General features: G+C 39.5%; 2 protein-coding genes across 9 annotated transcripts in view; one reads left to right on the plus strand and one right to left on the minus strand.

Moving 5' to 3' along the window:
* The window catches only part of LOC100745215 (beta-arrestin-1), a 28,573-nt gene extending 5,591 nt beyond the window's left edge, over nt 1-22,982 (plus strand). The window contains exons 1-10 of one of the 8 annotated variants that reach the window (XM_024367031.2): nt 8,667-9,296; nt 10,066-10,245; nt 10,560-10,773; nt 11,147-11,519; nt 12,039-12,332; nt 13,346-13,483; nt 15,275-15,418; nt 18,451-18,537; nt 18,752-18,898; nt 19,113-22,982. In XM_024367031.2, the coding sequence (XP_024222799.1) occupies nt 10,641-10,773; nt 11,147-11,519; nt 12,039-12,332; nt 13,346-13,483; nt 15,275-15,418; nt 18,451-18,537; nt 18,752-18,898; nt 19,113-19,188 (1,392 nt within the window). In that variant the 5' untranslated portion in view covers nt 8,667-9,296; nt 10,066-10,245; nt 10,560-10,640 and the 3' untranslated portion in view covers nt 19,189-22,982. Of the gene's footprint in view, nt 1-8,534; nt 9,297-10,065; nt 10,246-10,559; nt 10,774-11,146; nt 11,520-12,038; nt 12,333-13,345; nt 13,484-15,274; nt 15,419-18,450; nt 18,538-18,751; nt 18,899-19,081 lie in introns of those variants that run through there. The other 7 variants (XM_024367029.2, XM_024367028.2, XM_024367032.2 and 4 more) reach the window with 7 other exon arrangements.
* LOC100744487 (protein FAM8A1) overlaps nt 1-23,877 on the minus strand; it is a 35,544-nt gene that overhangs the window by 8,204 nt on the left and 3,463 nt on the right. The window lies entirely within an intron of this gene.

The raw sequence follows: 23,877 nt of genomic DNA on the forward strand, positions 1-23,877 counted from the left end.
CACGGGTCGACGATTACGCATACAATGGACTTTCGATCCTATTGTGCGATCGCGATTTCCTTAGTTCATCATCGATCACTGATAGAGATGGTAGAGACGTAGCAAGAAGTGTATTTAGTAAAGAGCAACAGAGATATTATTTCGTTGATGTATTTCAATTCCGAAGCGTTGGTTCGACGGAAAAAGGTTTGAACATTTGACGATCTATGATGAAAATTAATGGTAAAAAGAAGCGAGAGAATGGGAGCGACATTTGAAATTGCTGATACCAATGGCGAAATTACAGTCTGTGAAATAAAACTTCTTGTAAAGCGTGGTTAGTTACACCGAGGGGTAGATGCTCTCTAGAAAAGAGTTCCGCTTTACAGACAGCTTCGTCAGTTAGCCCATACCGATCAATATCTGAAACAATCTCGAGTACTTAATCACGTACTCGATATATAACGATATTAGGCGATAGAAAGAACGAAAGATAACATAAATAAGATAAACAATATCCTAATTACAAGACACTTTTCTTCAAGATTAGTTCGTTCAACGTTCAAATTAATTAACTCGTCTTATCGAATAGTGTGATCATCAACGTATGGCCGGATTAAATTCGCACATAACTATTCTAGCTAATGTTTGTTCTGCCTGGAAAGATGATGATGATCGTGTAGAAACACGCGTGCGCGCAAAATACCACGGAACATCGTAATCTACGGCAAATAAAACTAGGCGTTCTGTTATCGTGCTACGATTCGAAGATGTTTGACTCGAAATAAAATTTATTCATTGGTTGTGCAAAGTTCCACGATATCTATGGTTATCTATTTCGACGGTAATGCTGAGACTGATCACGATTGCGAATTACGAACTGCTTATTCAGCGCGAATCTCGCATTGAGAAATTGATCGACTTTCCTAGGGTTGTTCCGTCGTTCTGAGATCCGCTCGACATTTATTCACGCTAAAAGATTTCTTACAATTCGTTCCATAGATCGAGAATGGCAAATTGTTTATTGATTTTCTATTTCCTAATTACTTTATATGATTTTTATGGCAAATACGCGAATAGAAATCACGCGAAATACGACGAAATACTGATTAGGTATTTTGTGGAATTTATCGGCGTTGTTAAATCATCATTTAATAACGAGTATCGTAACATGGTATTTATAGAAATAACTATCTTTTCCTTTAGGATTGTAATGCTAGTTCTGATGCAAAGATAATCTATGCGATAGCAAGACACCTCATTGAACGTATTGGCATTCTATTTTCCTAATTGAAAGGGCTATCGAGCTGCAATGTAATATCTTTTCGATTCCTTCGCGTTCCGCTTCATTATTTGCATTGTCACGCGTCTATCCGCAGAAATTCATTAAAAAGATTCACTTACCTACATAAACGCAAAACGTGTGAAGTTACAGCTGGAAGGAGAGTTCGTCATTTATCGTTATTAATTGAATCTATTTGCATATCCGTTTCACGGAACCAGCCCCGCCATTAATTTCCGGAACGTTTGCATAGCCCTTCCAGAGATTTTACTTCTTCGATATCATTGTACAAGCCATATACTATAGACTTATAATAAACGTGGATAAAGTAAAAGTGATTTGTGACAAATTTTAATTTATCCCGTTGATGTAATTTGTAAAATGCCTGAGGAGTGGAACGAAAAGTCCAAAGTTACGAGCAATATTCCTCAAATATTACGTTGTTCTTCGCTTGACGTCGTAAAGTTTTAATGAAAAATCCAAGGGAAACGGGCCACGTGATTCGAGGCAAACGACTAAGGGTGACTCCCCATACGGCTGTGAATTCCAAAGGAAAGAAGTGATCCTACTATTATTTCGTTTTACGACGACTTTCTTCATTACCCTGGTTCGAATTCGTAGCACGAGGGTTTAAGGGCTAGTTTCGGGGCTTCTATGAGAAAAGGTGATCAAGCAAACGTTTCGTTTCATCCCTTCGTAATTAAACTTCTATAGAGATAATACACTGCTAAGAGATAAAAACATTAAAGGAGGGATAAACGGGTGAACTTTCTCTTTGAAGAAAATAAGTTGAGGACAAGAAAACTTCTTTCGGTAAAGAAGGGAAGCTTATTGAATCTTTCTGAATCTTGAGACTTTCTGTCTCACTTATAACCTCGTTTCTATACGTCTTTTTAAACCACGTTAAAAGTTGAATTGAACGTTTCTTACGCTTTACATGTGCTTATTGAACATTTAATGAAAAGACATATAATTTTTTGATATGAGAAAGAAAGAAAAGTGAAAGTTTTGTGAACCGACGAAATAAAAGGTGAAACGATCGTAGGTTTTGAGCGCTCCCTCGCGTTTTTCTATTCCTTCAGGCGTGAACGAGCTGGCAGCATAATTCCATCTTAATTAATTGCACTGCCTTTCACGAGCCCCATCCGGTACTGACGAACCTTCCGGTCAGATTGACGATCGCCTTTCGGTCTACTGACTCCTTGAATAAAGCACGCCGGGTACGGAAACAGGTGGTAGGCTGACAGAGGATGATGAACGGTACGCAACCGAGTGTAGCTGAAGCAACCGCGCGAAAACTTCATCTGAAATCTGGCAAAAATGTGAAACACCATACCTGTCGGCTGTTGCTCTTCTGATGTGACATGTAGCGATAAAAAGCAATCTGTTACGCTCCTTAAATGTACGGAAATTTTATGATGAAAGAAAATGCAGCAAGAATCGTTACAGTTCTACCCAAGAAGAACATATTGACGATGACAAAAATTAAAATGAAAATGTACAAAAATTACAGACGAGGTGAATCTCATCTTTCGTTTTCAATTGAAAAGAACGAACAAGCTCAATGAAATTTAATGAAGCATTAAGATAAAAAAGGATGTGTCAGTAGGATAACACCTGCAACGTGACGTGTTGCATTTTTATTCGCTCGAGTTTTTCCAGCGATGTAAGATGGGAAAAACCATTCGCGACTTGTGCGCTTATTTGCAATGTAAAATTCATCGGTGTGTCGGTTGCAGCAAACGCAGGGAAATTATTTGTTAAATGTTGTGATTTTTCATACGTACCGGTGAAACGTGATTCCTCCACGAATCGTTGGCATAAACCCCGTTGCAGGAAGGACCGGGTCGCGACTTTCGATCGCGGAATTTACTGTTTCTCTCTTCCAGACAGCCACGAGCTCGCATCAATTAACCCAGTTTCTTTTTCACGCCAGCAACGATGCTGCTTCTGCGCGAAATACCGCTACCAGATCGAAATTGTCGATGTTGAAATTTTAAAGAGAGACTGGTCGAATTCGATGATAGAAAAAGTAAGTTTGTCCTTGTTCCACGTAAATATTCCATGTTAGACAGACTTACTTACGACAGCTTAAGTCCGAGGTGAGGTAACACGTTCAGACAAACTGTCTAGAATAGTTACCAGAAAACGTCACCTTTCCCATATCGTGACAAGAATCTTAGCATGGAGATCTGTTACAAACTTTGGGATGCATGGTATTGTATCGATATACGCACTAACAAGAAGTTCAACTATATATCAGAACCGTAGTAAATCCTTGGAATAAGTCTCGAATTTCAATGAAGTTAAAGCTTACCTGATAGAACGAATTCCTAAATTAAAGCAGAAAGTAACGATAACGATTGATACATTCACTCTACATAAAAATTTCTCGTTCAATAATATTTGAATCAAGATTGAGGAATACTTCGTATGACTATAATTAAAATATCGAATTCTCAGATTCTCAGGATTCTATGAAATCGCTTGTAAAGACTTAACAACGAGTGTACCTTATTAAAAAGAATAATCGACTATAATAGTCGATTATATTTTGGTAAATGTAAATAAAAAAACAGTACAATTAGTTTAGCGAAGATTAAGCAACGACGTTGTTCGAGAAAATTAATTGAACCTAGTCACGTGAATCTGGTGCCTTTACCGAGTGAATACTACCATTACGTTGGAAATTATAAAAGTTTCTCAAGGAAAAACAAGCTAACTGCACGGTGTTCTCCACGCGAACATGATGGCGGGTGGAAATTTTAATAGACGACCGAAAATAACCATGCATAACGAACCGGTATTCCAGTCGCGGCGTGTTTAACGTTCAAAACTGCTGTTAAGATTCCTGGAAGCATTCCCGATGTCGGTATAACGAGCATACTTCTTTCTGCGTCACGGTGAAAAGCGACGCGTGAAAAGTATAAATCGCGAATGCTGCTCAAGAAACGTTTCTTTCTTTATCTTTCTGAATCGAACGGAGAAAGGTATTGGTCACTTTCGATATCCGTGAGAACGACATTCGCACGAACGGCTACGCGATTCCGCGATCGTTCGAAGGCGAATTTCTGTGTCACGATCACGAGTAATCCGGATACGCGTGCACAGGTCTGATACATTCCTCAGTCATCGAATACCTACTAATTCAAGGCCGGTCGGTTCTCAGAGCCAGAGGTCCTTGATCGGTTTTGCAATGATCGCGCGTATCCGTGAAAGCGAATTTGCGCACTGGATGCTTTTTCACGGGTACCATTATATCTAAAGATTCATTCATGATGATTTTCTTGCGATACTTAGCCTTATATTATTCTACGAATTGAATTGCAAAAACTTCAAAACACGAGCATGCCATATGATAAAAGATACGTGGTATCAGAAAAAATTCACAAGCATCTTCTTCTCAATCTAGCCTAACGTTACACACCCTAAACGTCCAATAAAAGTTGCTGACCTTAGTCGTTCAATCGATCCAGTGATAGCTTGCAACCTTGCACACCGTCAAGTAACTTATGCTGGTTATCAGGCGTATGCAAACAAATTTCCAATAAAGAAAGTTTCTATCTGGTTTTCTGCGAGTCTCGAGCTGATATACAACAATAGAAAAAGGGGCGACGAAGAATTAAAACCTCTATATGGAAATCATTTTGCTGTGAACAGTGACCTGTTGACCTGGCCACCAAAGTGCGGCGATGCAGTGCGTTTCTTTCGTGTAAACTGTGCATTTCTAACCTTTAGAACACGGAAAAGTTCTGTGGAATTCGTCGCGGCAATTGGGACGTATTGTTGAGAATTGACAAGGAGAGTTGTTGTGTTGGTGGGAGCAGCGATAAGTTGATGTCACGCGAGGATATTCAAAACGATTAAAAAGAGAATTCAGACTAGAATTCAGTTACTTTTATATTTCTTTTAATAAAATCGCTAGAAATGTGTACTCGTTTCATTCGTGAGAACGTTAAATTGTAATGGATGAAAAATATACATAGGCATCATCTGGATCGTATAAAACCAACCAGTTTCAAAAGTTAGTTTTCGTTAGTATCATTGCGTTATCTCACGTTATCGGTTTCTAACGATTAATTTAAGCACAGCAGATGACAAATTACCGGGCAGATAAATAGTATAAATAACAGTAACCAGCGTAGGACGGCGTGTAAGATTAAACGAGGTGAGAATAACAAGATGTTAAGAAACAAAGTATTATGCAACAATGTATAATTTTTTCGCAACGCCAATCGTAATAAATAAGGAATTTAGATGCGTGTCTTAACAAACGAGCAGCTGAATCTTATGAATGAATAAGCATTGACGTTGAAACGATGCGATGCATTAACCTTCCTTAATTATTTTCAAGATTGTTTCGTAGTACATTGCTGAATATTTTTAGAAACATAATCGTTTCTAACCATCGATCGAATTCATACGTATTATTGAATGAAACAGATAATATAATACTTGCGTTATTGCCTCACGTTACAACGTAATAAATCGTTTGTATGCTGGAAGAAGCCAAACAGTGTCATTCTCGAGTATAGGTAGATACGTATACGTAGTTAGCTGAAGTTCAAGTAACCTATAAAAAGTTGCGTTTATAATTAATAACATGCTCGTTTACCTTGACCCGCGAAGATTGGAAACGCGGCTGAATAAATCGTTTATGATTTTGAGGATCCATAAAAACAATCATTCTTCTTGTTCTTTTTTTTTTCTTTTTATGCTCGATTCATCATCGACACAAATAACAGTTGTGTTTACACGGTACGTTGCACGGAAATTGCGCGTTCAAATATTGATAGTATGAAAATTGATTAAAATAAGCGGAAATAATAAAGTTTGGTATAGGCTAAAGCTGTTTGGTTAGATGCGTTTACATGGCCTTTAGATATTTAATTACTGCAGATCAGTCGGCGCAGTATCGATCCAATGCTCAGACGCCCTCCCCGACAATTTCAAATTTCTCGTTCAGCGAGATAAACGAACGTGAAAATAAAACAGTATATGTGATTAAATGACAAATATCTAAGAGCTACGAATACCAAATATCGTGGACGTTTTGGTCGAAATGTATTTATTCTTCATGGAAATGTATAAACATCGTAGTTTTTAGTGAATTTTTTGCGTGTTTCGTTGTTAGAAATACAATTAGGTAATTTTCGATTTAACTAGCCGTGGAATTTGTAAACTTGTCCGTCGAAGCTTTAATAAAGTTATCTAGTCTGCCTCGTAACTCTTAGCAAGTTGCTGCGCTTGCCACGCAGTTTAAACGACCACGTCCCGCCCTTTGTGTATCGTCGCATAGGTACATGCAAATACGCATGCATGTTCCTCATAATAACTAATAAATTCTGCAATTTAGTATGCCGGGACGTCTATTACCTCTTTGCGCCCTCGTTCGGTGCACGTGCACACAGTATCATCGTGATCGTGATGCAAATTTGCGGCGTCAAAGCGAAGGAAAAACTTTTAGACGAAAAATTGCGATGTTAACGCGTAATTTTCCTGTTGTTTTTTCTTTTTTTCGAAGCGCGCGCGCGATGCGCTCGTATCTTTTCAATTCGTCCACGTTACGCTTCGATAAATAACTCGCTGCTAATTGTGACGCATCTGCCAACAGAATTTGTTATATCAAACACAACAAAGGAGACAGCGATTTAATGTAACTCGGCGCGGTATAATTAAATTCTAGAGGTTCGGACAACTTTTATCCTGAAAAAATCTCGCCTCTGATAATTCTGCAAACCTTTTACAATCACAGCAAAGAATGGAGACAAGGAAGAGATTACAGAAATTATTCAAACGATAGTCGCGAATATGATCACACTTTCACGAATGATTTCGTCTCAGGGACTGTAGAATAGGATGCTGATAGAAATATGTTTCGAGCGTTCCCACGTGAAGCGTGCTCAAGTTGATTGCTTCGGTGGCTCGGTCACGTTTACAAGTTCGTTTCAGGTATGATGAATTTATGCTCGTGACGTAATTAGTATGAACTCGTACGAGCGTGTCATTCGAAAATGACACTTGGCCCGCTGGATTTCCATCATTTATGCGGATTGAGCCAACGCAATTACGTGATTACAACATGCGAAATTGGTTACAGTTAAGTGACGTACCAAAATTGTAGACGGACGTGTATCGCAAATCGGAAAAAGGTTCCATTACGGTTCTAATGCGTTCCGGAAAATATAAATATGTACGCGTACAGCGTCTGTACGTTCTACCGTCAAATTTACAACTTGCTTTTCAGCTTGATTTATGTTTGAAAGCAACGAACTATTTTTAAGTTCGAGTCCAAGTACATCTCGCGTGGAAATCGCGATTAAGAATAGAAAATTCATTTTGTCGCTCGCGTGAAGACCAGTTCACGAATTCTCTTTTGTTTCTGTCCGACAGTAACCTCTATCGATTTTATATCGATTAAAAGAACACCGTTCTCCCTTTTCGGGAAATACTTCAAAAATCTGTCCGTTCGTGGAGGGTCCAAACGTTTCAAAGGCTTTCAAAGCAAAATATTTTTTTCAGAATGGAAATGGAACGTTGAACCATGGTGAAATTGATTTTGCCTCGATTGGTAATCGAGTGAAACTGATGGCTTATCGGTTTTGTTGTTTTTCCAGCGCCAGCGACGTTCGCGTTTTTCCGCTCGGCACTAATCTCGTTTCTGTCGCGAGCTCCAGTTGCTCGTCTATTGAATTGTGCAGCGACCTTAAAGAAGAAGAGATTCTCCTCCCTGTCACCTTTACCAAGATTTCACGAAACCTTAACGTTTCATTTGAATATTCCTACAATTTACAAGCTTCTGATGCACGATCCTTCCATAGGTAACGATTTTTCTAAAACTAAAACAATTGTCTCGTATCAGTAAGGCGAGTATACGATGAATAACACAAATGAAATTATTCTATCCTTCGAAACGCGATCAGCTCTAGGCGTCAGGACGTCGTCAGCTGAAAAGCACAATTCTGAAGGTTTGGTTATCGATGTTAAACAGCTACGTTCCATTTTCTGACGTCTGTTGCGTCAGAAACACGTAACGTGTATACGGTCAGTCCTTTGCATCGGTCACGTGCTATAGAATGTGTTTGAATCAACGGTCGTTTAATCCTACCCAGTCTTAAATTTGTCATACGATTGTACCGTAATAATCTTCCGTCGAGTGGCTGAAAAGCTGAAACGCATGCACCACGTTCGTCGCAAATTCTTGATTCCCGTATTATTTCGTTTTCATTCCCGATCTACGTAATATTTCTATTCTGTTTGTATTTTATACGTCTAACGGTGCGCCAAAGAACTGAAATTACGAATACCATCATATTACTATATATCCTTCGAATATTATTCCGTTATTAAACTTCCCACGTTACGACATACGAAAGAGCTGGAATGGTAATGAAATACCAAACAGCGTCGGAATAACGATTTCTGTTTCCTGGAAAAGCGAATATTCATCGTTGCGACTTACGACAGCATCCTTACGTGGATCGTAACAGTCACGGACTCTATTCTCTATATGCTCGCATGCACCAACGAGCACAGATCGTTCTTTAGATCGCGTTAAGAATTACACGAGCGTCGATTGAAATTGACATCCATTTGTCAAGGCCCGTCTAGTCTGTGCTCGACGCTCACCAGGATTGCAGGGCTCGTTACTGAAAAGCTACTATTCTAGCGATCTTGGTGCTTGATCCATTTCTCCGTTTACTATCAAACCCGCGAACAGTGAACAGTGGTGCTTTAGAAAATAAAGCGGCCGATCGTCATTGCGCTAACGCAAGTCATGTTAGTGAGTTATACGAGAATCAAAATATTCGATAGCAGGTTCGTGGAACGTGAAATCAGCTAAAGTGAGTAGCTGACAATCGAATTATTCGATGATTTCAACGGAGTGTTCATTCTGAAAAACGACTAGTCAGTCGCGTTCTCGCGATTAGATTATTGTTTATCGCGCTGGCGTAGCGAGTTTTTGCCGGATAAAGGAAGAACCGAGAAAGCACCTGCGTAAAAAATAACCACCGTACCACCAAATATGGCAAAGGTGAAGACACCTACTTTTACGAGCACGTTCTGCGAGCTAATGCACGCACGAATCATTAATTACGATAAGCGCCATTGTTTAATATTATCATCGCGTCGATTTATCACGCCAATTCATCGGATCTTTCTTTGAATCCAATCGCGATACTTTCAAAATTCATTGTTAACTGAGCTTGAAACTTCAAAATATCTCGTCATTGACAGTCACGATCACGTCTTTCGGATTATCGGTCGGTTGTTTAGCGCGTCTTTTAACGCTACCGACAATGCTGTTACTCAAGACTTTCCAGACTTAAAATCCTCCTTAGACTATTCTAGGCGAGTTTGTTAAGCTTCTTAAATCTATAGCAAGAGCTCGCGGAAACTTCGAAAGTTGCCAATTGTCTATATCGATAATGTCTCAACCAATTCGAGCCGTCATGTCGAATCGCTTAGCGATTAGCCAAGAAAGAAGAATCAAAATTTTGTCTCAGGCATAATGAAAGTAGTGCCAAAAGTTTGTCAATTCGTCGAAGATTCGCTGGGCGAGAAGATATCGTGATTTTGACCGGTTCTTCGTCAAGAAGAACAAACAAAATCTACATCATCTATATTCTCTTTTGATAGCAACTGCTTTTTTAACTTTCTTCTTCTCTCTTCGCCTTTCTTTTTCTCCTCTATCTCTGGCCGTTTTCTTTGACGATGGCTCGATCAAAGAGCTGTTTTACGCGCGCATACGTGCGCCGTTCTCAAAGAACGATGACGAACGTCCTTTTTGGCGTGCATTACAGTATGCACTGGCTTTGTCGATTCACAATGCGTGCGAGTTGCGTGTTGAAGCACAGGGGAATGTCAGTGCCGTACAAGAGCACCGAGACTTGAAAACGACGGCTATACTTCTGAAAATTTGCCAGCACCGAGTTCTCGTTCCTAGAGAACGATAAGAGATATTGGGATGCAAGTTTACGAAGGTTAGAACGACTTTCGCAATTATAAAATAAATCGTGATTGATGGACAAACAATAGTAATCGTAAATCGATCGAGGATGTTGAATTGTAAATGTTAGGCAAGCGTGAAAGATGTCAGTTTTAGTATTTTAAAGGATAGTACTTTGGTCCTACTTTATATTTGAAAAATTCGCGTCAAACTTTTTACGAGTCGAAGAAACGTAAAATTTATAATTCCGACTTGGAGCAATTTCTTCCCAATCGATGCTACGGAATATCCTATGATCTAATGCTTTTGAGATTTTTTATCCTTAATGTTCGATTTTTTCATTTGCAGTGGGATAGTTCGGAATCCGAGTATTCGGAGTCTGAGGAGTCAAATGAGTTAGGGGCCATCGTAAGCCCCGATACCTGCGCGATGGACACTGTGGACAGTACCAGCAAGCGGCAAGCTACTCGTGTCTTCAAGAAGTCCAGCGTCAACGGAAAGATCGCGGTATACCTTGGGAAGAGAGATTTCGTCGATCACATAACTCACGTCGATCCTATCGGTAAGACACAGAGACCCTTGTTGAGCTGTAAGGTTTCAAAGCACTTGTTTCTTCTTCGTACCTGATTACCATCATTAGCCATCTACCTGTTGAGTCACTAAAGCGATCGATGTTCTTTCTCCCTCGAACATGAAACATTGTCTCAAGTAGAGAAACATCGGTATGTTTAGCGTATTGTTCTATCTCTTTAACGTTGATCCAATTATTCGAGTGTAGCTATTTGCAGCTATTTGACAGTGAAACATCGTTAACATAGCTTGAAAGGCTGCTAACGGCGAAGATTGGAAAATTCGATTTACTTAAACGACCAGTTAATCTTGAACGTCAAGGCCACTTAAGCCTGTGCTCATCGATCGCTGTTCGATCGTTACAGACGGGGTCGTGCTGATTGACCCAGACTACGTGAAGGATCGCAAGGTCTTTGGCCATGTTCTAGCCGCGTTCAAGTATGGCAGGGAGGATCTAGACGTTCTAGGATTGACGTTTCGCAAAGACCTCTATTTAGACGCCGAACAAATCTATCCGGTGGTACCTGGTGCCAAGCAGAGAAAGCTGACACGGTTGCAGGAGAAGCTGATTAAGAAATTAGGAAGCAACGCATATCCGTTTTACTTCGAACTTCCGCCTCATTGTCCTGCATCAGTGACGCTACAACCAGCGCCCTGCGAAACTGGAAAACCATGTGGCGTCGACTACGAATTAAAAGCATTCGTAGGTGAGACGCTGGACGACAAACCGCAGAAACGGTACGAGCCTCGATTATCGCGATCGTCAGGAGAACGTTTACGGCCACGCGATTTCTCTACCCTCGCTTCTAAATCGATTTTTAGCCGACATGGGACTGACCGTCGACGTGCTCGTTTCTTTTATCCCTTTTGCGGTGGAACGTTTCAACAGACACGAATATCATGTAAATACGTTTCGCAATGTATTATCTGTGGCTGCTTTCTTACGATGAAGATAGATATACGCGCCTTTTCAAAGAAATTGATTCATTGTTAAAGAGATGTATCGTAGTTAGTTTTATACGACAAAGAAGCGAGATCTTTTCTCAGTTTTATATCAATTCAATCGAAGTATCGTTTAATCTTTCAACTGACTCAAAGGAAAATAGTAAACTAGTAAATAACCATAGAGATCTTGTCGCCTCGTATAACAGAATTTTCGAAATCTCGTTATTTATTGTACGACTCGAGCCGCAGAGTATCGCAGCGTGGGTTAACGGTTTGCAAGCCGGTTGACAGCAATGAATCATCATGTTGTAGAAGCTCGGTGCGACTGGCTATACGGAAGATTATGTACGCGCCGTCGAAACAAGGCGAACAACCTTCCGTCGAGGTGAGCAAAGAGTTCGTTATGTCGCCGAACAAGCTTCACTTGGAGGCGTCACTGGACAAGGAGTTATACCATCACGGTGAGAATATTGCCGTGAACGTGCATATAGCAAACAGCAGCAACCGGACGGTGAAAAGGATCAAAGTGTCCGTGAGGCAATTCGCGGACATTTGTCTGTTTTCCACCGCGCAGTACAAGTGCACGGTCGCCGAGGCAGAGAGCGAGTGAGTATCATTCATTGCACGCCATTCTTCTCCATGAACATGCGTCAGAACGCGAAACATACTCGCTGTGAAAGTATGGCAACAAATGGATCCGTATGCAACGTTACGAACGAAAGTAGAGACGCAAGTTGTAAATACGCTTGCACTGATAGTCGTATTGTTTGCCAACTGATGAAACATTCTCGTTATTATGTGGTGACACGGTCATTCACAGGAGAAATTTTAGTCATAACTTCGAGATTTATTTTGCTGCGAGAATTACAGTTTACGTTCCCATGTTTACGGTGATTATTGTTAGAATTCTCGAATAAAACTATTTATTGCCTAGCTTTCACAACAATTCCCAGAAGCGCCTGTTAGCGCGAATACTACGTAATCGCAATAGTTGAATAAATTTCTGTTGACGTTAGACGAAACTAAGTCTCGTGTCTGGTCACGATTGACGTCGATAGACTGCTCGAAGACATTTTATGTTTCGAGCTGTTCGATGTCCTTAAATAGCAACCAGCTGGTCTATATACCACCGCGTCGTAGTCACTGCGAAATTTACGAGTAACACATTCTGCGGCGTGACCAGGCACGAGCTACTCAAGATCTATCGACGCAGATGCAGGAAGACATAAATTACATTGCGTTCGGATAAATTTCAATGGTACGCGCGAATTTATGTCGCACGTGATAGTTCGTATCAACGATGCCTTGTACTGGTTTCTGCGCGTCCCTTATCGGAGAAATACGAATTTCCAGTCTAATTGTATCCATCGTAAAATAAATCTCACTTACTACAATAGAGCTACAAAAATTGACTCGGACGTTCGTCTTTCTTCGAAAATGATCGATAGCAGAATTGGAGGTACACTTTCGGTAAAAGTAAAGGAAAGGAGAGGTGCACTGCACAAGACTGTTTCGATTAATATTAACGATAGGTGTGTACTTATACGTAGCGAAACGCGATAAATGTCGAAAGGAATTATAACATGACGAAACGGAAAATAAAATGATTGCACTGGCAGTATAGGGGTATCGCCAGGATTCACTCTGAGCAAGGTCTTTTCTCTAAAACCAACGCTTGCTGACAACAAAGACAAGCGAGGTCTTGCTCTAGACGGCCAACTTAAGCACGAGGACACCAATCTCGCATCTAGTACAATGTGAGTGTTCAAACATCGGCCGGCTACAATTTTCCTCCGAAGCGAACGTTCGCGGCTGAAGACTGGAAACGGGCCAAATAATTCTGGAAAACTTTCGCGAATAGCTTGCCTGAGATTTGCTTTAAAGTTTGAGATCGATTGCGGGGATCGCGTGTTATCGGTTAAAAAAGTAATAAATAGTCTGGAATATTAAATATTTTTCGTGGCTGGTTTCTAACTTTAAAGTGGGTGTATTTCTGTATTATGTTACACGTTTCTCGGTAATCGATACTCGAGATAATTTGTCAGTAAATGAACAAGCTGTTTCAGGCCTTAACTTTTAATTATTTAAACAGCAGATACGCGATAATAAAGTAATTATATACGCATCGGAATATATTTAATTTGCCTCAAAGCCTGTTTGCAGTCTTCGCGGACGATCATATCGTTAAAAATCGAAGTACGATATTGTATGGGAATACTATTTCAAAGTGGAATGCCAGTATTTTCCTTCGTGGCCTTTTTGCTGGGCACTTTTTATGAATATGGAATTCCATCGGTGGTGGTCTATTTTGCTGTACAGGGGACACGTTCCTCTTTCTCCGTTTCTCTATCTCTCTAACCCTTTCCTAACCTTTCGTTTTTACTTTATTTTCTGTTATCTCCACGTCTGTGTCTTTCCACAAATAATACGTTGATCGATCGAAATACCCATTCTTTCTTTCTTTCTTTCTTTCTTTCTTTCTTGCTCTTCTTTTCTCCCCTGTATATCCATGTAGTCTGTATTGCAGTGTGACGCACAAGCTGAAGTTTCGCGTTTCATACACACAGAAAAATATATTCATTCGCGAGTATAGTCAAAATCGTCACAGTCCGCGTGTCACGTAGCTTATTATCGTTGCTCTGTCTCTGTCGAGATTGAAGTATCGCTTGCCTCTCGTGACCGAGCTTTCAAATTATGGAATCTTTCGCTATATCGAAGCTCGAGGGTAGCAGTTCTATATCGTTCTGATGATGCTACACGTCACTGGAGAGTCACCGAGAGTCGCTTTTGCGATATTGAAGTACATCTCCGTGTCGCGCACACAGCCGCTGTTTCGTTCGAACTTCTCCTATTTCCGATCTTTTCGAACTACTGCTTGTCCTCATATTATTTACGAGTTTCGTTGGCTTTTGTCGAATAAGAAAAATAGAATCTGTGTTATAAGTTTTGTAAGGGTTCGTCGGTATTTCTCAAAGCTCAGTTTCAAAGCCACGTCTGCGGCCAAAAGAGAGAGGATTGGTAGGCAGCTTGTTCGTGTGTCTCGAGCAAACGTCAGGCTCGATGTAATCAAATTTAAATATCAAATGCAATTATTTGCACGTCACGATTCCAATCAACCAAATAGGAAAGAACGTAATTCATACATTATTTCCATCGAATGTTTAGCAATTTGCCATCGATTATATTTGGACGGATTAAATAATGATAATTCTTTCTGTACTCTTGAAGCTACACACCTAAATCAACGTCGAATTTTATCTGACTATCAATCGTGTATCGATCTAGATATGCACGATCGAGTCGACGATTTCAACGAGGATGTCAACGCCTAATTGCTGCTCGCAAGCAGTTTCAGAAACAAGTCAGTGTCGCATTCTTTGACAAAGCGTCGCAAGACAAACGAGAAACGCGTACACTCAAAGTACCTCGCAGAAACCAATTTCGCGCACGGTTATCAGCGAATTTTTTACTCCGGAATTTCGATTTGATCCGGATATATTAGGCTTCGTGGCACGTTTACCTTCACTCTTCTGCTACATGTTTATCAGGGAGGGGTGCCTAGTGGGGCCAGGTTTCACGCTGAGCAAAGTGTTCTCTCTGAAACCGCTTCTCGCCAACAACAAAGATAAATGGGGGCTTGCCCTCGATGGCCAGATCAAAGACGAGGACACCAATCTGGCGTCCAGCACCCTGTAAGAAAACCGCTGCTTGTCCATGGACAACACATGCCTGAATATATACGTATATATATACAGGACTGCTCAAAAGTTTGGGTGACGAGCTACTTCAATTTTCTGCATTCTTATTTCGTAATTCCAAGATTATATTTTAAACATCGTTTCATCATTTTAAGCAGCATTGCGTAGTTCTATGTACTTCTGCTTAAGATATTTAGTTAGTTTCATCGGATACTATCGTATTCTCCTTCGTTTAAATCTATCCTTTGACAATGCCAATCTACCCAAGCTTTTGATCGGTACTGATTGTACGTGCCTCTGTTTCTCTCTCTTTCTCTTTCTCTCTCTTACTCTTTTTCTCTCTCTTTTTCTATCTCTATGAGCATCATGAAGGACTGATCACGCGTGCAATCACGACTTCTCTATTCACAAAGCTGCCTATGCCCAAAATCATGAATACGCGCCGACGTGTTTCGGTATTTTTATATTTTATTGAAGGAATAAAGATCTTTCGTTTAATTTAAGACACACAGAATGGAAAAGTTAGGTTTTATCCTCGGACTACCATTCGCATCATTCAGCTTTCAACGGCAAGCATTAAAAGGCTTGGATCCTTTCCCTTTTGTCTTTTTATGTTTCAGACGCGATGAGAACCTTAAATTGAACAGCTGGGCTGCGTTTTATCTGTCTCATTTTACCTTTCCCTTTGAAGCTCGCTTCACAAGACTCGTGTAGCATTCGTGGCTCGAGCTTGCCGGTTCTTAGTGTAAACCGTGTTTATTATTTGTAAACCAGCGTTCCGTAAGCATTGCGGTTAGTTAGTTAGCCCCATCAGTGTCTTACAGCTGTCATCACTGATTGGCGATTAATCCCTGACGGAGTTGGTGAATGATAGTTTTTCAAATCGATAGAACCATTTACATATATAGTTTACAATTCTTCGTTGTTCAGATAATTTAATTTTTTACCAGCGACCAAACTTCCAACACCCACGCGCTTTCACAAGATGAATCATACGCGATAAAATACGGGACTTCGAATTATCGTTACGGACAAGAAAAGGCGAGATAGTATCCTTTTCTTTCCGACTTTCTGCTATCTCCGATCATGTTTCTTTCGATATCGGTGCACTGAAAATAATTGGAAGCTCAATAACTTTCAAATTAGGACAAAATATTGCCATGTTATATATACGAGATTTTACGATCCTCCTATCGAGCTTGCATCGTGTTGGTTCGCCAATACTTTCAATCATTCTGTACGTTATGTTTTGCCCGATCGAAAATAGCGATGCGTTGCCTATTCGCTTTCATCATATACGCGCGCGTCTTCCGCTCCCGGGTTATATATTCAGAAACGAAACGTACGTTTTTCTTTCGTATTGCGGATTGATCCGATCGCGTTTCGCCCTCCTTCGCTTCACATAAAATCTGCTATCGTCTTGCAGAGCCCCTAACTTTCTTTCCATAAAAACGCTGTAATTATACCTCGCGTTCCTCGCTTTGAACGAAACGAAATAAAATTCTCGCTCCGTTACAAAATACACGCGCGAGACTCCCATTAGTTTCGAAACTCGACAGTAGAAATTTTTGCGTAATTTTAATTGCAGGAGCGTACGAAAAAAAATTTCATCTCGAAAATATTTTGCTTCGTTGAAAAATTAAAAATTATTTAACGTACTTCATACTCGACTTTTGATACTGCAACTTAACGAAACCTTAAAAGTAGCAAGTAATGTAGCAAGAAATCGCTGAACGAAGAGCACTTGTTCCATTATGTCAAGTACTTGAGAAGGTACTTTCCAACCTTTAAATAATGTAATACCTTTCGTTGAACGCGAGCCTTCAGTGCAACGATCAACGACACTCGATGTCTCCTTTGTTTTTTGTTTCCGTATATCTAATCTTTTATTCGAAAAAAAAAGGTTGGCTTCGTTCGATGCACTTTATCCTTCACAATTTTGATTTAAAAGATAGATCGCAAATTGGACGATTTACAACCTGAAATTACAGTGTACATCGTACAGAAAGAGCAAACTGCACTTTCCTGTCAAATAATTGCATCTGCATTGTTATTTTCGATAAGCTAATGAAGACGCAACGTGACGATAATTACAGGCAATTATGCAAATAATCGTGGGCAATTCGCGATAATGGCCAACCATCACTTTACAGAACGACAGGCGAGAAGTCGTGAACAGCATCGTGCCTGTTCTATCGTGCTCAATCGTGTTTTCGATGATTTCCCTCTGTGAGAAATGAGTTGGCTGATTGGCGATGTAGCGGATTGGTACCTTTTAGTACAGATCGCGGGATGAGATTTAGGCGTTGCGTTTAGCTGCTTCATTAGAGCATTAGTACGTATTTTTCAACACGATCTCGTGTACGTTGCAACCGGAAGTGAATATACTTGGTTGGTTGAATCGATCATGAATCGTAGATTCGACGAAATTTCCAACTTAAGACGCTAGAAACGCATTAGAGAATCGATTTTGCTTCGTCGACACTGCTGCAAATCCTGAACACTGTCATTAGTGAAAACACGTAACGAAAACCAACGAATGAGTGCGGTGGAAGCTAAACGCTTTCGAATGTTTGCTTCGGATTTTTGTAATCTTGAAACAACTCTCGATACTTCGATCATTCTATGGAATTCTGTGTTATAGTCTTACTTCAACCGCACTATTCGCATTAAATCGTACGAACTCCTGACGTGTAAGCGGTCATGCTTGAAAACGAAATCGATACCCTGTCCCCCTGCTTCTTTTTGTCTGAATGATCGCTTTGCACTTACTACTTTCAGACTGCATGATACTTTGCTCGTTCTGAGATCTTCCTTTACGACTTCAAGATACGAAGACTAATCCTATCCCGTCTATTACCTCTACAATATTCTCGCGCTATTGTTCGTTAGAATATTCCTTCGAGCTAAATGTTTACCGCTTTTTGGTGAATTCAAGCTGCTCCGTTAACTACGCATGTCCGGTTTGATAAAAATCTGCAGCCAAAAGATTACTAGAAATTGACGAACTTCGTACCGTTTCGCAGTGTGGTGGATCCCTCGCAACGTGAAAACCTTGGAATTATCGTCCAGTACAAAGTGAAAGTAAAGCTCTGCCTTGGTCCTCTTGGGGGGTAAGTTCAAATGAAAGAAATTCGTTTTGACGACAAACTGGTTTGGAGAAACGTAACAGGCAACCAGAAGATCAGGATAGTTTCCGCTATCTTTAATATTTCTCCAATCCAACGTTGTCGCAATTAATATCAATTTATATCAATGTACGTATTCATAACGCGAGCCCGAGTCGTCAGGAAATGAAACGGAGAATTTAATTTATGTTGTTAACAGCGAATTAGTGGCGGAACTGCCGTTCATCTTGATGCATCCGAAACCGGAAGAAGAGGAACCAGCGCCACCCACTGCACGGCCTAGTCCGACGAATAAGGCAGATGGTGGCGAGATACCGCTTGACACGAATCTGATTCAATTGGACACGTACGTGATCAATATTTCAATAACGATTTGGAGCTATTCTCGTCAGTCGGAGACCATTTCGGCGAAATCATTGACGCACATGCGACTGTCAACTCGTTACTTATTCCATGCCGCAAAATTAGTAGATGTTTTGCATACAGAAAGCTTTTCATCTAGAGATTATAGGGTTTTCTTCGATTTTAGAGTTTCTGAAATTCTCCCCGTTTCGCTTCAGGGAGGCGGACTGCGACGATGACATAATCTTCGAGGACTTTGCCCGTCTTAGGCTCAAAGGTGAGCCGGATGCCTGACTACGTGGTTCCAAGTCAATCTACCTGTTCGAGACGACTAAATGTCTCATGGCGGGCAGCAATCGCCGAAAAATCGAAAACGTCCGTGAACTTCATCGTGAAGATCGACCATCCTTGCTCTAAGTCCTCGTTAGGATCAGTCACGGATAAAGTTTTTCGCATCGTTGGACAGACCGATCACTGGAATAACATTACCTTTTCTTTCGATGCTCGACGAAGGAATTCGTTCGCGAACCGTGTGGTCAGTTCATCGTAAATTTCTATTTGACACGGGATAACACATCCGGAATGGTACTAATCATCGCACAGAGAACTATATGCACTTCGAGAAACTCATCAGAGGAACAAGAAAAACTTGAAATATTTCCAATCGATTACGTCGACAAGATAAAAAGAGAAGTATATCTTTACGTTTTGACACGTTTCGTTTGTAACGAAAAATGATAAGGCATCAAAGACTGAATGCATCGTCGAAAAGGTTATCCCATAAAACAATCATATTTATTAGTAGCAAGAGGCGAGTACATCTTTTTCTTTAAAAATGGGTCCTTGGGACACAGTCTTCGACGAAACTACAAATACGATGTTTCTGTAATTTTAATCGTATGGCCAGTATGTAGAATTCATTCTATCAATCGCAGATACCTTTTACACGTACGTTTCTATGCCAGTCAACAGAAACGTTTGTTTCCGGATCTCTCGGTGAAGAGAGTTTGGTCATCTTCGTCGCAGCAAACATGTAAATTGTTATAAACTTCGTTTCCGTATTATTATATTAATTTGTTTTAGCGGAAATCTTTGAATCCTTGAAAGTAAGATGCAAGGTATGTTTTGTTCTAAAATCAAGTTCTGTTATATTCTATATCTAAAAATAAGAGAAATAGATTCCTTCCACTATCTTTTCGATTCGTACTGTTTGGTACTTTTAATTTTGAATTTGTGTTTAATAACATTTATCAAAAATAATGGCAATGTTCGGTTTCTTTTTCCTATACTATGTTCATCTATACAATAACGCATTATTTAAAAAAAATACAGCTTCTTGTCGTACAAACAAATATATTGCAGTAAAAAATGTAACTTTCAAGAACTATTATTCCTCGATAAACGGTAAAATTAACCTTTTTCACTTCAAAGCACGTAATAGTTTTAACTATAAAAACCTGAGCCATCGTGGCCTCGAATATGTCAAGTGAATTCTCGTCTCGGGACATTTCTGAATCTTTACAACGTTGACCGAGCGAGGAGTATCTATCAGACTATTGCACGTCAACTGAAAATGCGAATTAAATAACAATAATCTATGTGGGATAATGTATTACGTTGATCGTTAAATATATCTTCGTATTCGACGTTATATACATAGTTATCGAAGTTCTTCAATAGAGAATGGTTTTTTCGAATAGTTAAGTCGCTTGGATTTTTAATGGAATCGCATTGGATTTCCTTGGAAGACATCGCAACAAATTCAACGAATCCTATTTAAACGTTACATATAAAAAAAAAAGAATATATATAAAGATAGATAAATATACTCACGAACACACGTATTATACATACGTATACAAACTTTGCATTACACGCTTAACGGTAAATTAACCAAGGGTTTAAAAAAAAAAAAAAGAGAATTAAGTAAATTTCAGCAGTTTAGCTTTTACACGTTTATACCGACATCGAGAAAGTATCGGATTTTTTGCGACACACTATTAATCGTACGATTTTTCTATTCCTTTTTTATGTATCGAGTTTTTTACCGAAACGAAACATTCTAGTGCCATCTTGACTATTTGGATTATACCGTCGAAAAATTCATTTCTTTGCGAACAGATTCAAATCGATCCAGTTCGTTACTTGCATCGTTTACAAAGACTGTTATGCGAAGTTGAATCGCCCGTTTCCCTAATAGGGAGAGTATCGGTACGATATGAGTTTTCTACGTCCCTCTGCGACTTACGTTCACGATGAAACGGCAAGACGAATTATGGAACAAAGTATATCGATGAATTCCAAGCGCAATTGAGAGAAAGGGATCATTCCAGGTGTATGTGATTAATCTGTATGCCTTTAGGAACAAAAAAAGCAAAGTATTAAGTATTCTCTAAGTGGCAGATCAAAATGGACGAAATTACGATTGATTATCTTCGGATCCAATCCTGGTCGGTCGGTTTACTGGTTTCATTTCGCACTTTACTCTGATCTGCGATTTAGAAAACGCCTTATATACATATGTTGTATTAGCACGATTCAAACATTAAAGCGTCCGCTGTCAATTAATCCTTATTTTAACCAACGTCGGTAACAATTTTACGAAGGCACAGCGAGCGCGTTAATTAAGAACAACTTCTGCGTATCGATAAGTGTAATTTGCAGTTAGTATAAAAATCTGTGTCTCGGATGGAAGAAATTGTTGGCTTAAAATTGAAAAGATCGAGATAGCATTCTTGAACGAACGTCCAATCTTGCATAAGGTAAGGAAGGAGGGGAAAAAAAAAACGAAAATTTTCTACCGTCACTTTCTGTTTGCGATAACGAAATAAAATGTCAATTGTACCAATCGAACGAAATAGCCGGAACTCGCAATTCTCTTCGATTTTTAGCCACAAGAATCTGGCCAGGGCAACGTTGACCGTGCTATTGGCCTTTTTAATCGTGCACATGTATATATACGCAGGAGGTAAGAAGAAGAATAGTATTTTTTATCGATTTAGCATTTACAGATTGTATTTAGGAGAGATTATCGATTATACCAAAGCCAGTATCTCTCACTTCAATGTTTTCTTAAGCAAAGAAGCTTTCGGGAGAATGAAGGAACAAAACGAACATGATTATTCTCTAGTAATTAACCGAGCAAAACAGCCACGTAAGTAATTGTATATGTCGAGTTAATGTTTAAAACTAACGTAAGTGAAAGAAACAGCCATAAGTTTGAGGTCACATATTACCGTGGTCTTATTTCCTTAAAAGTGAGAAAGCCATTGCACGTTGCAAACTCTTTCTCGATAAACTTTACTTCTATTCGGCCTCTTAACTTCACACTTTATGCCACTAAATTGTATCTGGCTGTAATTCGTAAGCAGGCGAATCTATCACGAGAATGTAGCCGTGTTGACCTCAAACTTATGCACACACATAGAGAGAAAGAGAGAAAAGATGAAGAAACGCGGGCTTGTACAATACGCGCCAGAGTATATTTTATATTCGCACGCGCTGGTGCGCGCCAATATTTTTTGTATCATATTAAAAAAAAAATAATCGAAAGGTCGATCGGTGGATGATTCGTATCCTTGGAACAGCACAAGACGAACGAGAGATTATTACCATACTGCACAAAAACAATTGCAACACAGGTTGCTCCAGAGTCAATAATGGGTGCTGTTTAAGAGCGTGACTTGTCGCTATCTTAATGAGTGTGTAGCGTGTCGAGTATTAAGACGTTTCGATGTCTTAAAAGAGAACGAAAGCCCATTAAGCCTTATATTTCGCAAAAACGCGATTTGTAACGAGCTATTTGTTACTCGTCGCTCTTTTCTTTCTCCTTTTTCGTGTTGGACAAGTCAAGAAGAAGTCGTAAATCATCGGACCCTGTCGATGTCAATGGATGTTACAGATTTCAAACGCTTCCGGTTCGTACATGAAAACACGAAGACACGAAATGAATTGTATATTAAGAGTATCGGACAGTACATATGTATGTACGTGTAACGATTAGAACTACGCAGGGCATAATAGTTAGCTAAGTTAGAAATGGTTTAAAGTAAGAGGAAAAAAAAAAAAAAAGAAAAAGAAATAAAAAAGAATATCGTCCACGTCCAGGAATTATTACGTGTATGTGTAATCGCAGTATTCTACTTTGCGCGTATAATGTCGAAACGAATCGGGTTGTATAACTTTATGAGATAGAACAGAAATTATAGTGTTACTGATACGTGTAAATTGCGTTTAACTTATTCAGCAAAGACGAGTTATTCCCCCTAATGCACCCGATAATTATTCGTTTTGTATGCAGAATGAAGTATCGCGAGAGAAAGAGACACGAAAGAAGAATCGTATTAAGCGGAAAGTATGTATAAAAAGAAAATAAGAGGAACAAAAATGGAAGAAGAGAATAAATAGCGAGATACGTAATATATTATATTGTACATGTAAAAATTGTGTATTCTCATATAATAGTAGTTGTAATAATTTAATAAATCTTGTATATCGCAAGTGGCCACAGTCTTCATTATATTTTTTATATTAATTAATTGAATTACCACAGCTCTAATAAAAATGTAAAAAGCCCTTGAAGTCGAAACTTTGATTTCGACGAGAAAGGAACAGTAGTAAGGAATACTTTTAACTTGCCTTGCTAATTAAATTCACTCTGTATATAAGGTACGTTTAAATACCAAGTTTGGTAAAACTTCGCAAGACAGACAGTTCTAAAATGAAACTTCACAGATTTGGAAAAGGTCTAAATTGGATCCGCTAAAATCGATGCATCTGTTTAAACATTCATCTCCCGCGGGGGTTTCGAATAATAAATGAAAACATACCAGAAGGGAAAGAAGGAAAAGCAGTGGAAAAAGTTATGACACATAAACGAGATAAACATGCAAAAATTATGCAATTCATATAGGAGAAAAGTTCACGTATTTTAGTTCTTTCTGTCGTTTTTTCCGTTACAGAAAAGTTCAAGGCTTTCCGAAG

Source organism: Bombus impatiens, unplaced genomic scaffold (assembly GCF_000188095.3).
Source record: "Bombus impatiens unplaced genomic scaffold, BIMP_2.2 scf_0264, whole genome shotgun sequence".
In the NCBI taxonomy this organism is placed as follows: Eukaryota; Metazoa; Arthropoda; class Insecta; order Hymenoptera; family Apidae; genus Bombus; species Bombus impatiens.